General features: G+C 43.5%; 2 protein-coding genes across 3 annotated transcripts; one reads left to right on the forward strand and one right to left on the reverse strand.

The window, feature by feature from the left end:
* Nucleotides 616-4,775, forward strand: LOC8071338. Of its 2 annotated transcripts, XM_021450115.1 has the most exons (9): nt 616-1,392; nt 1,537-1,588; nt 1,681-1,726; nt 1,892-1,973; nt 2,070-2,226; nt 2,309-2,402; nt 3,444-3,510; nt 3,876-4,442; nt 4,527-4,772. In XM_021450115.1, exons 1-8 carry the CDS (start codon nt 1,192-1,194, stop codon nt 4,431-4,433), a joined length of 1,257 nt encoding a protein of 418 aa, XP_021305790.1. In that variant the 5' UTR covers nt 616-1,191; the 3' UTR covers nt 4,434-4,442; nt 4,527-4,772. The 2 variants fall into 2 exon arrangements, with proteins under 2 accessions (XP_021305790.1, XP_002436503.1); XM_002436458.2 differs by having other exon boundaries at nt 3,876-4,775.
* Nucleotides 8,193-8,869, reverse strand: LOC8071339 (RING-H2 finger protein ATL66). The gene has a single exon (XM_002437811.2). The coding sequence runs from the start codon at nt 8,739-8,741 to the stop codon at nt 8,205-8,207; it is 537 nt and encodes a 178-aa protein (XP_002437856.1). The 5' UTR covers nt 8,742-8,869; the 3' UTR covers nt 8,193-8,204.

The raw sequence follows: 12,584 nt of genomic DNA on the forward strand, positions 1-12,584 counted from the left end.
GTTTCCCATCGTAGTAACCTCCTGCAGCGAAATTTGAGGTAAAAGACGTAAAGTAATCAACCATTCAACCGTGAAAAACAAAAAAAAATCAAGAGTTGAAACCACAAACAAACCACCGCTCTCAGGAACGAGTCCAACCCATTGCTTGTTAACCTCTTCCCCTCGTCGCTTGCACGCAGCCACAAAACGGAAACCAACAGTTGCTGGTACCTAGCGATAAAAACAGATCGAATACGAACGGATATTACTGATATATTTCTAGTCGGATTCAAATACGGATAATTTCAACCATATCGGATAACATACGTTTGGACATCGACATTATAAATATATAATTTAAGTCTTCGGATATGGATACGGTATCAGATGGTAAATATTCGAACTCGGACACCGACAGATTTAAACGATTTCGGTGTCAAATACGGTCCGTATCATTTTCATCCTTACCCCTGCTACACCGCGAACACCACCACCTTCCCGTTCCGTTCCGCTACATCAGCATCACACGCTCCCAGTCGGACACGCCGTCTCCGGCCGGCCCCACCTGGCGGAGGCACGGTCGCACGGACAAGAAGCGGGGCTTAGCAGACAAGCAGACAGCGAGGCGCAGGCACTGGGCGAGACAGTGAGAGAGATTACGGTTGGAGAAGTGAGCGGGCGTAATCCCGTGCTGCGGACGAGGAGGGACAGGAGGACCGTAGCGGCGGCGCACGGGGGGAGCGTGGAAGAATCTGCTTTTGGCCGCGTGCATATGCGTGCGCCGCTGCGGTCTGCTTCTGACACTTGCAGAGCAGAGGCGTTCGAGCCGTCGGGGGGCAACGCGAGAGAGAGAGAAGCACGAGGAGAGAAGTACCCTTTTTCCCTTTCCATTTCCCGGCTCGTTGTTGCCGGAGGAGGAAAGAGAGAGGGCCAGAGGGTGAGGGAGAGCCGGAGAGGAAATCTTCCACTGACTTCTCCCGTGTCGTGTTGCCTGCGTCCGCCGCTGCCTCGCTGCGACGCGTCGGCCTCTCCTCTCCTCTCCTCTCCTCACCCCGCGCGGGAGGGAGCGGGCGGGGTGGTTGCGGTTGCGGTTGCGGTTGCGGTGGTGGTTGAGGTTTAGTAGAGGGACCCGGGGCCGGCCTCGGCCAGCGGTTGGGGCCGAGTCGAGGCGAGGCGAGGCGAGGCGAGGGAGGGTGAGGCCGTGGGGAGGGGATGGGGAACCAGGTCGGGGGGCGGCGGCGGAGGCGGCCGGCGGTGGACGAGCGCTACACGCAGCCGCAGGGGCTGTACCCGCACCCGGACATCGACCTCAGGAAGCTCCGCCGCCTCATCCTCGAGGCCAAGCTCGCGCCCTGCCACCCGGGCGCCGACGACGCGCGCGCCGACCTCGACGAGTGCCCCATCTGCTTCCTGGTAAACCAAACCATCCCTCCTCCGCCCGTCTGTTTTTTTTTTTCGTCGTGGATGCGCGGAGCGACTATTTTTCTCGTTTGGTGCTGTGTCTGTGCGTGTTTTATCTGCTACTGATTGATGATGATAACTTGCTGCTGCTTGCAGTTCTACCCCAGCCTCAACCGCTCCAAGTGCTGCGCCAAGGGGATTTGCACGGGTGAGTACTTGAACAGTCTGTTTGTGCTCTTGCCGCCGTCGTCGGCTTTGATTTCTGTTTTTGACCCGTCAATTGTGCTCCTGCGCGCGCAGAGTGCTTCCTCCAGATGAAGTCGCCCACCTCGTGCAGGCCGACGCAGTATCCTGACCAAATTCACTTCAATTCTAATCCAGTCCAGTCTGATGCTCTTGTTGAGTGTGTGTGTTTCTTATTTGGGGTTCTCTGGTGTTACTAAATTGTGCCGGTTATTGCTCACTTCATCAGTTGCAACTGCAAAACCCCCTTAACTTACCTTGTAACAAGGTGTCCGTATTGCAAGACGCTGAATTATGCAGTGGAGTACCGTGGTGTGAAGACCAAGGAGGAGAAGGGCATAGAGCAGCTTGTGAGTGCCCATACAAACCGTGTTCTGTTTCTGAGTTGGCTGCTTTGGTTTATTTGATCGCCAACTGGTTGGAATTGGGAAAATTTTTTTGGATAGGAGGAGCAGAGGGTGATCGAGGCGCAGATCAGGATGCGGCAGAAGGAGCTACAGGACGATGCGGAGCGGATGAAGAACAAGCAGACTGCGACGTTGGGTGACATAGTAGCATCCGCACAAGTTGATTCTTGCAATACTGATGGTGCATCGACAGGAGGTGTGTACAACTGTAGATTTTACGTGTGTCATTCTGTTGTTTGATGTTGCTCAATTGCTGACCCTGTTTGCTCCGTTGATAGCCGCAAGCAGTCCGCAAGGCAGCGATGCTATCTCGTCTGAAGTGCAGCATTCGGAGTTGATATTGAGGAATTCTGAAGCCTTCAAACAGATGCGGTTTGTACTGATTAACTTACTTGTTCATTCTAGATGTACTAGTGCTTGTGGTGTGGTTACTGTTGCATTAATGCATTGAAGTATTGGGGATCATAAGTTCTGTGGGTAAAATAACTAATCCTATCTTGCCCCTACTGGGAAATACCCATTTGACAACTTATAATGTACTTTCTAGTAGTTCATAGTTGGTCGCGTATTGTCCCCTGCTGTCAGGCATGGGGTATGGCATTGGACAACCATGTCAAATGATTAGCTAGGCGTTGTCATGTTGATTCACATATCCCTGCTGTGGCTGTGTACCATGCTGTGATGCTGAATATATTAATTCAAGATTTTTGTTTGCCTTTTGTTTGTCTGTTAACCAACCATGTTGGAGATTCCCTTGAAACCTTGGTGTTGCTGCTCTAACTTAAAGATAAAATAGTTGTTGAATGATCAATTTGATACTTTCCTGTTAAGCTGCATTAAGATAGCGCAGGAGTTGCAGCCATTTACTATGTATTATTAACTCCATTATTATGCAATTAATAAATTGGCATTCCGAATAAGAATCTGATAATTGGCTAAGTTTATAAAGGGAAGTTTTATATTGGCGTGGAGACTTTTACAGTGAAGGTATTTCCAATATGAATGCAGTTGTTTAAGGGTTCTAGAATATAGATATAGCTTGAAAAGAAGAATTATTCATCTGTTCACCTATTTCATCAAACCTATTAGACAAAGGTGTTTGACTAGTAAACGTGTACAGTTAGAATTTCTGGCCCCAGCAAAGACTTATAATATTAAGTCAGTTGTTGGGTAGGAAAGATTGTATGTTTGACCATTTCTGCAGTCTACATCATATCTGTGACATTTGGAGTAGAGTAGGAGGCATAATCGCCTATTGCACCAGAACCACATCGTAAGAAAAGACGAATTAGTCTAAACAAACCTGTCATCATCCTCTTTTTCCTCACATAGTAACTGGGTTTTTTTTACTATGAAAATGGATACATCATGATGTTGGGATTAATTATTTGCTGGCATATTCCTTTAATGCAGGGGCAATAATTTTGATGTGGATCTTGAAGAAGTAATGCTTATGGAGGCAATTTGGCTCTCTATACAAGTACGTCAAAACAAAAAAAATGCTCATCAATTGTAATTTAGTGTGCTCTGAAAGGATGTTTACCATGTCACAGTAATGTGCTTTTCTGATGGTGATAGTTTTACAACCTTCATTTGAATGATATGCCTTTTTTATTTTTTTTATCTGTATGGACTCTTCATGCTATATTCATAATCAAATGATGCAACATCCTTTTGAGGCCTGTTCTGTGCGACTTCAGTTAGAATTTGGTTTCTCACTTAGACCTGCATTGGTACCTATTTTCATGTTGGATACACTTCCATTTATGTAATGGGTAAAAGCAGGATTAATCACCTTGTCAAAATTATGACTCCACTTGCCGTGATCTTTATTTCTTTCAACAGGATCAGGAAGCTTTGGGAAATTCAGGATGTGTTAGCACTACGCCGTCATCAATCCCTTCAAGGCCTTTTGATGGTGCTATGACAACGACACCTGAAGCAGCTTCTTCCGGTGGATTTGCTTTTGCAGTTGCAGCTTTAGCTGAGCAGCAGCATATGCATGGAGAGTCTTCTAGCGCATCAGCTTGCCAAACACCAAGGTTTGATATCCTTAGCAGATCAGACAGATCCTCTACAGAGGATCTGAGTGTAGTTGGGAGCAGCTCTTCAGATTCCAGAGTTGAGGAACCATCAAGCAGCAGTACACACCGAACAATAGAGGGTTCAGAGTATTCTAATTCTAATGGCCGGTGGTCCGAGGTTGCTGAGGCTGGAACCAGTATTGCTGAAGCTGATGTTATAGTGGAGGCTGGTGTTGGCAATTCGTCAACTTCAGTTGGGTCCAACATTGGTTCTAGCAGTGTTCCCGATAGCTTTGAGGAGCAGATGATGCTTGCCATGGCTCTTTCTTTGGTGGATGCCCGTTCTAGAGCAGGTTCTCCAGGGTTAGCTTGGCGATAGCATTTGGTGGTAGGCCCTTTCACTCCCTTTATTTATTCTTTTCGGGTTTTCTGCGTTTTGTTCTTAGAGTTCCTATTACCACATAAAACACAGGATTAGGTGGGGAACAGGCTCAAACTTGAAGAACTGGTCGTGCTAGTTGTGAATAGTGGGGGTAAATCTGTACATTTGAAGCCAGTGATTGGCTAATTTTACCTCTTTTCTTCTTCCGTTTCATAGAGGGAGAAATTTTATTGTTTCAGTCTCAGGCAGACTTCTGCCAACACAGTTCATAAACTGTGCCTGATGTTGCAAACATTTGTGTAAATACAGAATCTCACTCACGTTTTTCATGTTCCAGTTGTTTTTTCCTGCTATGTCGAACACCTTGCATATAGTGAAATGAGATGAGATATTATAGTTTCTAAATTTGGAACATAAATTGTACTTTTGTATAGGTACGCATTTTTCAGGATGCTCTCATGCCCCATATTCTTGTTCGTTTGTTCCCTCACCATTTACTGTAGACTCCCCATCTCCCGGCCAACCAACTCTGAAAGTGCTCCAGTCCTGACTCAGGTTCCACTGAGGCCTTGTTTAGTTCCCTCTAAAAACCAAAAAGTTTTCAAGATTTTCCGTCACATCGAATTTTGTGGCACATGCATGAAACATTAAATATAGACGAAAACAAAAACTAATGACACAGTTTAGCTATAAATCACGAGACGAATCTTTTGATCCTAGTTAGTCCATGATTGAATAATATTTGTCACAAACAAACGAAAGTGCTACAGTACCGAAATTTTTTCACTTTTGGAAACTAAACAATGCCTGATTTACTTCTGCAAAGTCACGCAGCATAGGTTACCCTCAACAGTCAACGTCCAGTTTCGACCAAGAAGGCTCCCAGCGAATTCAGTCCAATGACTAGTCTTTTTCTAGATGTTTCTGTTAAAATGTGTTGGGTTGTCCACAGTAAAAAAATGAATCAGAAGACTTATTAGTTTATAATTTCACAAGCTGCATGCACTCTTAGCATTTTTGCCATTTCTTTTGGCAAATTTAGTGCAGTGAATTGTCAAAAGTGTTCTTTTTTTGAAGGAACAGAAGGAGTTTGAGGCCCCAACTGAATATTAAAAGAGCAGAAAAACAGTACAAAGAAAACAAAGTATAAAACAGACCAACAGAGCAAGCTGAAGCACTGTGAGGGGTGCCAGGCAAAGAGCGAAGACAAAGTTTTGTCTAATTAAGAATATTTACTTATTTTACACATTTTTTCTACTCTTAAATTCAAACGGCTAACTTATATTAGTTTTTTGAGATCTTAAATCGAAGTGGTGAATTGATGGTGATTATTTTGTGTTACACAACCGTTTTATGACTTTGGTTAATGAATTATTTATCATCATAAAAAATAACACGTAAGCACATATTATCCAACTTTAAAAAGTCCGCTTCGCTCCGATACCGGTCCGAATCTGTACAAATGTGTGAAATAAGTAAATATTCCTAATTAGCGATTTTCACTTATTTTCCTTTTTAAATGCAACAGGTTAAAAATGAGTTGCATTTAAGTTGAGCTTTGCCCACAAAAGCTTTTGTTTTTTAAGATATTTTCATTTATATTATTTTTTGTAGAAACAAAATTTCTTCGGAAATCCTACCTGCCAAACAGTCTCATAAGTGATTTGATTCATTTAAGTTTCTAGAGAAAATCAGAGTACAAAAAGTTTCTACGAGTAATATGGGATTCCTCTTTCGCCCCCTTCTAGTCTAGAACACGATCGCTAGATGCGGTACATGTCCTTTGCCTATTGTTCCACAGCACGTCTTTGATTGGTCCAGAGGTCCCATGTTGGAGCAAATAAACCGCTATTCCAGAAGCACGCGCGGTATTTCATAAACGCCATACGAGCCGTTTGCAGTCTGCAATTGTTTTTTTTTTCCTTAAGGAAACAGTCTGCGCACCTTATTCGCTTAAGCTTATCAGCCGAATCTATCAATTATTCAGAGTACTTTCACTAAACCGTCAAAATTAATCCTCATCTAGTCAGTCATCTTGCACGGGCAAAATCCTAAGGTGCGTGTTGAAGATCCGGATGGCCGAGATGGGCGGCGATGGCATGGGAGCCGCCGTTGTCGCTGCGCTCGCCGCGGTGCTTGTCCCGCCGTGGCTGTGCAGTGCACGGCGGGTACGTCTGGCGTGGCGTGGCGACCATACGCGCTCTGGCGCGGGCGTTCACGCTGCAGGGTGTCCGAGGGCCGCAGTACCGGTTAAGGTTTCCACAAACTAAGGACAAAATCAGTTCCAGTATCCTATTCACACACACACATAGAGAAAAAGACCAGTGTCCTTCTTTGTTCAATACTAGCATGCTCGGAGATCCACCCATGGCCTTGTAGGTTGCGCACGAGGTCCTATTCCCTGTTGTCTCCGCTAACACATCATCCTCCAGAGTGCTCATGCAGGATGTGCTTGGGGCCCCGGCGCCGCCGCCGCCGCCACGGAAGTCCAGCAAGTGCTTGTCTTGTTTGGATGTTTGGCGCAGGAATGGGCGATTGAGCATACGGGATAGAGCGCGTAGAAGAGGCTACTGCCGCGAGATTAGCGAGCGAGGCCTGCTCGCTTTCCATGGCGAGCGAAAAAGGAGTAATAGCTCGTGTCTATTTTTAGAGAGCATGACGGAGAGTCTATTTGGAGGTTAATTTTACACATAACTCTCTTTAAATTAGAATACAAAACATAAAATAGAGAGTCTCTTGGAGATGCTTAATTGGATTTTATACCGTTGCTAGACATGCATTGTTCTAAAAACACTGTAGAAGTACAAATAAAAAAGGCATATATATTATACTAAAGAATCTTTCCTCTTTAGTATTATAAGTAGGTATAAAGATATAGAGATTGCACCACAAGATTTTCACAAACTAAGCACAATCATGTCCAATCGCTCCGTCCCTAAAATCGATTTCTGGAAATAGTTAATAACATGGCTTGTCTGTAAAAAACAACAAAAAATCCTTAGAAAAGCACCCTAGGGTTTGAACTCAAGAATGCACCTCGAGGTCATTGGTGATCAAACATTGGATTTTATCCTTTAGTATTAGCTTTCTTAGATCTTATTTGGATATTTCGACCACTAAACAAATTTAAATGACAGAAATTATAAATTGTAGAGTGTTAGATCACATTGAGCTCTACAACTTTGGTTTAGTGTCTCTCTCCATTTGATGTCGTTCAAAAAAATTGAATTTTAAAGTCGGTAAGTTTAAAACATATTTTTCGATCCCAAATGGTTTCAAATGTTTTTTTTTGTCTTTAAAGACTTCACATAAAAAATATAAACTTTTTACGGTGTAGCTATTTGTAACGGTGAGCCATATTTCCAATCGCTTCTATAAAGTAGACAGTATCTCACCGTCTTTAGAAAACAATTTTCGGCGCATGTGGAAATTGTTTATGTAGGAGTGAAACAGAGATACGCCTCTACGTGTCTCGCGGACCAATAATTAGCGGGCATTCAGGATTGCGCCGCCCCCAATTTACCATGCACACATTTCACACATCATAAGTTCAATCTCAGATCATTATCTAAAAAAAAAAAGCTCAGTCTCGGATTATAAAATATAAAATCGCTAGGCATGAAAATCGGTTCATGCCGTCATGCACGATCATGAGCTCATTATCACAAAAATCCTGATAAAAATAAACTCAGCCCTAACGAAGAGGATTGGTATAAAGAATTAGACTTTCTATGATCTGACTGAGTTAGTGCCATACCACCGCCGCCGCTAGACGGGCAACTCCGGCACGGCGGCGCCGACGGCAGCGCGGCACATCGGGCACGTGGCGTGCGCGCGCAGCCACTGGTCGATGCAGGCGGCGTGGAACAGGTGGCCGCACGTCGGCAGCCGCCGCACGGCGTCGCCGATCGCCACCAGGCCCAGGCATATCGCGCACTGCGCCCACCCCGTCGCGGCGGCGTCCTCCCGCTTGTACCGGAACGCCGCCGGGAGCGCCGAGGTCGCCACCGCGTCCATCCCTGGTTCGCCGTCGGGGAGCGAGCGGGTGGAGAGGTGCAGGAAGGGGAAGCTGCGGGAGATCCTGACGCGATGCGCGGCGAGAGCGAAGACGAGGAAGAGGACCACGACGGCGGTGGCCGCGGCGGGGCCGAAGAGCTGGTACGTCAAGAAGAACATCAGCGCGGAGGCGAGGAGCAGAGCGATGAGCACTCGGCTCTCGTAGGCGTAGCCATTGGTGCGGCGGCTCGCCGCCGGGCTGGGCGGGTTGCCGGGCAACGCGGCGGCGCCGCCGCCCGGGGTGAACATGGCGTGGCGCAGCAGTGGAAGTGGGCCTGGGAGCGCTGGCGTCTAGCGAGCCAGTGGAAACGATGGGGGTATGCTGGGTAGGCAGTACAAAGTGGGGGGAAACAAAATCGTCACCAAAGCTGTATTCAATTTCCATTTCCAGCAGAAAGAAAAACTGAAGTTTGAAGATTTTTTGTATTAGTGGTAGTGGAGGTAAGATTACCTAAGTACCCCTATAAATTGATTCTTTAGTTTGGTTTTGCCGCGTGATTAGAGGGACGCGTACAGCGCCACCGGCTGACGACAGTGGTGGGCAGGCATGCATGCATGCATGCAGTTGATTTATGTATGTGGGTCTTGTTGACTGATCTCTTGTTTAGTTCATCCTAAAATCTAAAAAAAATTCAAGATTCTTGGTCACAATTTTGTGACACATACTAAATATAGATAACAAAATTAACTAATTACACAGTTTGTCTGTAATTTGCGAGACGAATCTTTTGAGCATAGTTAGTCCATAATTGAATAATAATTGCCACATACAGAAGAAAGTGCTACAATACTAAAAACGTTTTTGCATGGGAACTAAAGAAGGTCCGACTAAATGTGAGATGATACTTTTTTTAGACTAAGATTTGACAAATTTGGGACTGAGGTAATATCAATGTTTCACTATCACAAAGAGGATGCTTTTCATGTGATCTTCCTTTTTTTCTTAATGGAATCTTTCACTCGAGCGGAAAAGATTTCATACTAATATCTCCAAATAACGATTTGTTCTGAGGTCATGCATATCATTTGGATGTAGTTGAAACTTGAAAGACAGAGGATTCATTTGCATTTAATGTATGTGCACCTCGTTGACTAAATGGTAAAAAAAAATAGAAAAATCGGCAAAACAGTTGTCGAGATATACATGAAGTTTTTATTTTGGGTAAAAAAAAATACATGAAGTTGTGCAACAGCTTTTAGGACTAACAACATCTCCCCAATAACTAGGGCTGAATATCAATCTAACTCGTTCATTATCAAGCTAGATTGGTTCCACTCGTTATACTAAGAAGACAAAATGTTAGCTTAGCTTAACTCGCTTTTGTATGTAGCTAGCTCGTTTGGCTTGCGAGCTCATTGGCACAGAAGAGGAAAGAAATAAAACAAGCGTGTTATAGCCTACAGTGACGGATAGAGATTCGTTGCGGTAGCTCAATGTTGTTTATTTGACAAAATTCAGTTATAGTTTTTATATACTAATTATTCAAGGTTTTTTTAATGAATACCAATTTATCAAAGTTCTCTTTGATTTTTTTCTATAACGACTCGTTGAGGGTTCAATTTCATCAAGAATCCCATGCTATCAAAGAGATATTTTTTCTACAGGTTATTAAAGATAGAATAGTTTTTTATCTTAAAAAGGAGATAGAATAGCTATCATTTATCAACAATTGTAGCTACTTCCGTGTAATCCGTGTTTGACTGCCTGATGCATTTGAATGTGAACAGTTATCGCTTGCATGTGGCTTAAAACGGTGTAGTCCTAACCGAACAGGATAGTTTAGGTACTGTTTGGATTCTTTGCACTATGAACTAATTTGTTAAACATTAGGCTTGGTGCTTGTACCATATATGATGATGTTATACTCAGTCCCTCATACTACTTGGTGCCCACTATGAGCCTATGAGGAGGAAGCGGATGGTTGAGGTACTAAGGTGAGGGCATAGGGTTTGACTGCATTGTATATGATTTTTATTGGCCTTGGGTTGTGTATGGTGATTTTGACCTATAATTCTACCTTATTGAATCGGGATTACTCATGAGTTAACGGGTATGGGCAATGCAGTCTCATACCCTTACCTACTTTACCCGCTGGGTAAAGCTTTTTTCCATTATCTTACCTATGGGTAAAAAAAAATAGCCATACCCTTACCTTATTACCCATCGAGTTTCAGGTTTCAGATAAAAATTGCCATCTTTAGTGGTAACTAGACTAGGACTTGTTTGGATACCATAGCTGGAGTAATTACTGGCTAGCTAAAATTAGCTCTGTATGTAAACAGGAGGAATAATAGATCGGACTAATTTTTAGTTAAGTCTCTAACTAGTTATGTTCCAATTAGCTAGCAAACCTCAGCTAATTTGAACTAATTTTTGGCCTAACTAATAACTAGCCTTAATTCATCCAAAAAAGCTCTAAGATGCATTTTAAGAGTATCTGGTATGGATAAAAAATTGGGATAAGTTTAAGGGCTGCCGATCAGTCAAATTTACTCCAGGGAAATTTATTCAAAAAAGGTATTCAGCGATTGACGCGCAGGCGCGCGATGCATGCGTATGCCGCGCATTGTTCATGGCTCTGTGATGCATGTTCGTGTTCGTTTATATTCGTTCTTGTGCCCTATTGGCCTAGCCCGTAAAATCGAGTGGCGAAAGAATTGGGCCACGCCGGCCCAACGGAAAATATGTCCAAAAAGAGGAGAAAAGGATGGGCAAAAAAAGAGAGAACTATCTCAGAAGGATAAATCGAATAAAAAAATGTAACCTATGTTTTTTTAGGAATTGTAAATAGCGTTATGTTGAACAGTGTGACGATTAAACTAAAGGGCGGTCAACACCGTCGACAACTAATCTAAAAGAAAATATGGCCGACAAAATCTGTAGTTCTGTACCCAGCCTAGTACGCGCTCAACTGTCGCATTATACCTAATATTATTTTCGCTGGAGAATTGAATCTTGAACTCAACAATCACCGACTTTCATTTGCATATGATTCATACGTCAATATCATTTATGTATATATATACTAACTAGAGTCACTGGCTTATTCCTTCTTCCAAAAGGTTTGCACATTTTTATATTAAAATATAAAAAGATTCGATACAACACTGATTATGTCAAAAGAGATTGTATATGGACACTAAGATTCATTTTAACGCACTGTAAGCTTTGCTATTATATTTGACACTTTTCTCTAAGAATAACTCAGGCAGCGTCTGCATGGGGAAGATATGTTGCCGTATGCATTCAAGGCCGATAGGCATATCCCTTGCTCTCTTGCAGTACACCGATCGCTTCCTAATAATTCCATGTGATTGCTCTCGTGCAAGAAATATCTTTGGATTCTTAATCCCGCCAACCCATTAATTTCCTGATTCGCTTGTTCTTCAGAGCGGCCGCGTCGTTGTCGCCATGATTGGAGGCAAGGCAACAGCTGCTGCGTCTACACGGACACACGGCCTACTAATTTCCAGCTGATCTCATCATCCAATGCATCCAGATATATATTCGCCGTGTACCAGCTACGCAAACCACAGTCGGTTATACCAGTCGAATGTAATCATGCTCCATCACGACCTCTGCTCCAGGTTCGTTTCTATTTTTTGCTGCTAATTAATTGTAGCAGTAGTTGGGTTCTTAAGCGTTCAGTTATTTTTTTCGAAAGGCGGCAGAAAGATTTTGCCGTATTTTTATTAGACGAGGAAAAATAAAAAGAAGTACAACATAATTACAACTCCCACTTAAAAGCTCTCAACCACTGGAGGCAGCCACTCAAAACAGAAAACAAAAGACAAAATAAAGATAAAGGATAAAAATCAGAGATGGTTAATGCTAAGCTTCCACGTTTGGACTAAAAGCCAACTGGAACTGATCTATGTCTTCCTTGCATAAACGTGCCACTTCTCTTGGTCGCAGACTTTTGTTCTGGAAAGTTCGTCTGTTTCTCTCTTTCCAAATATTCCACCAAAAATAGATCATAAGACCATCAAAATTTCTCCTATGGGGTTTGTCTATCCGTAGCCTGCATCTGCGCCAGTACCCATGGAGTGATCCATTTTCTCCCACCGTGTCAATATTTGATAATCCGAACC

The sequence above is a fragment of the Sorghum bicolor genome, chromosome 10, assembly GCF_000003195.3.
Source record: "Sorghum bicolor cultivar BTx623 chromosome 10, Sorghum_bicolor_NCBIv3, whole genome shotgun sequence".
In the NCBI taxonomy this organism is placed as follows: domain Eukaryota; kingdom Viridiplantae; phylum Streptophyta; class Magnoliopsida; order Poales; family Poaceae; genus Sorghum; species Sorghum bicolor.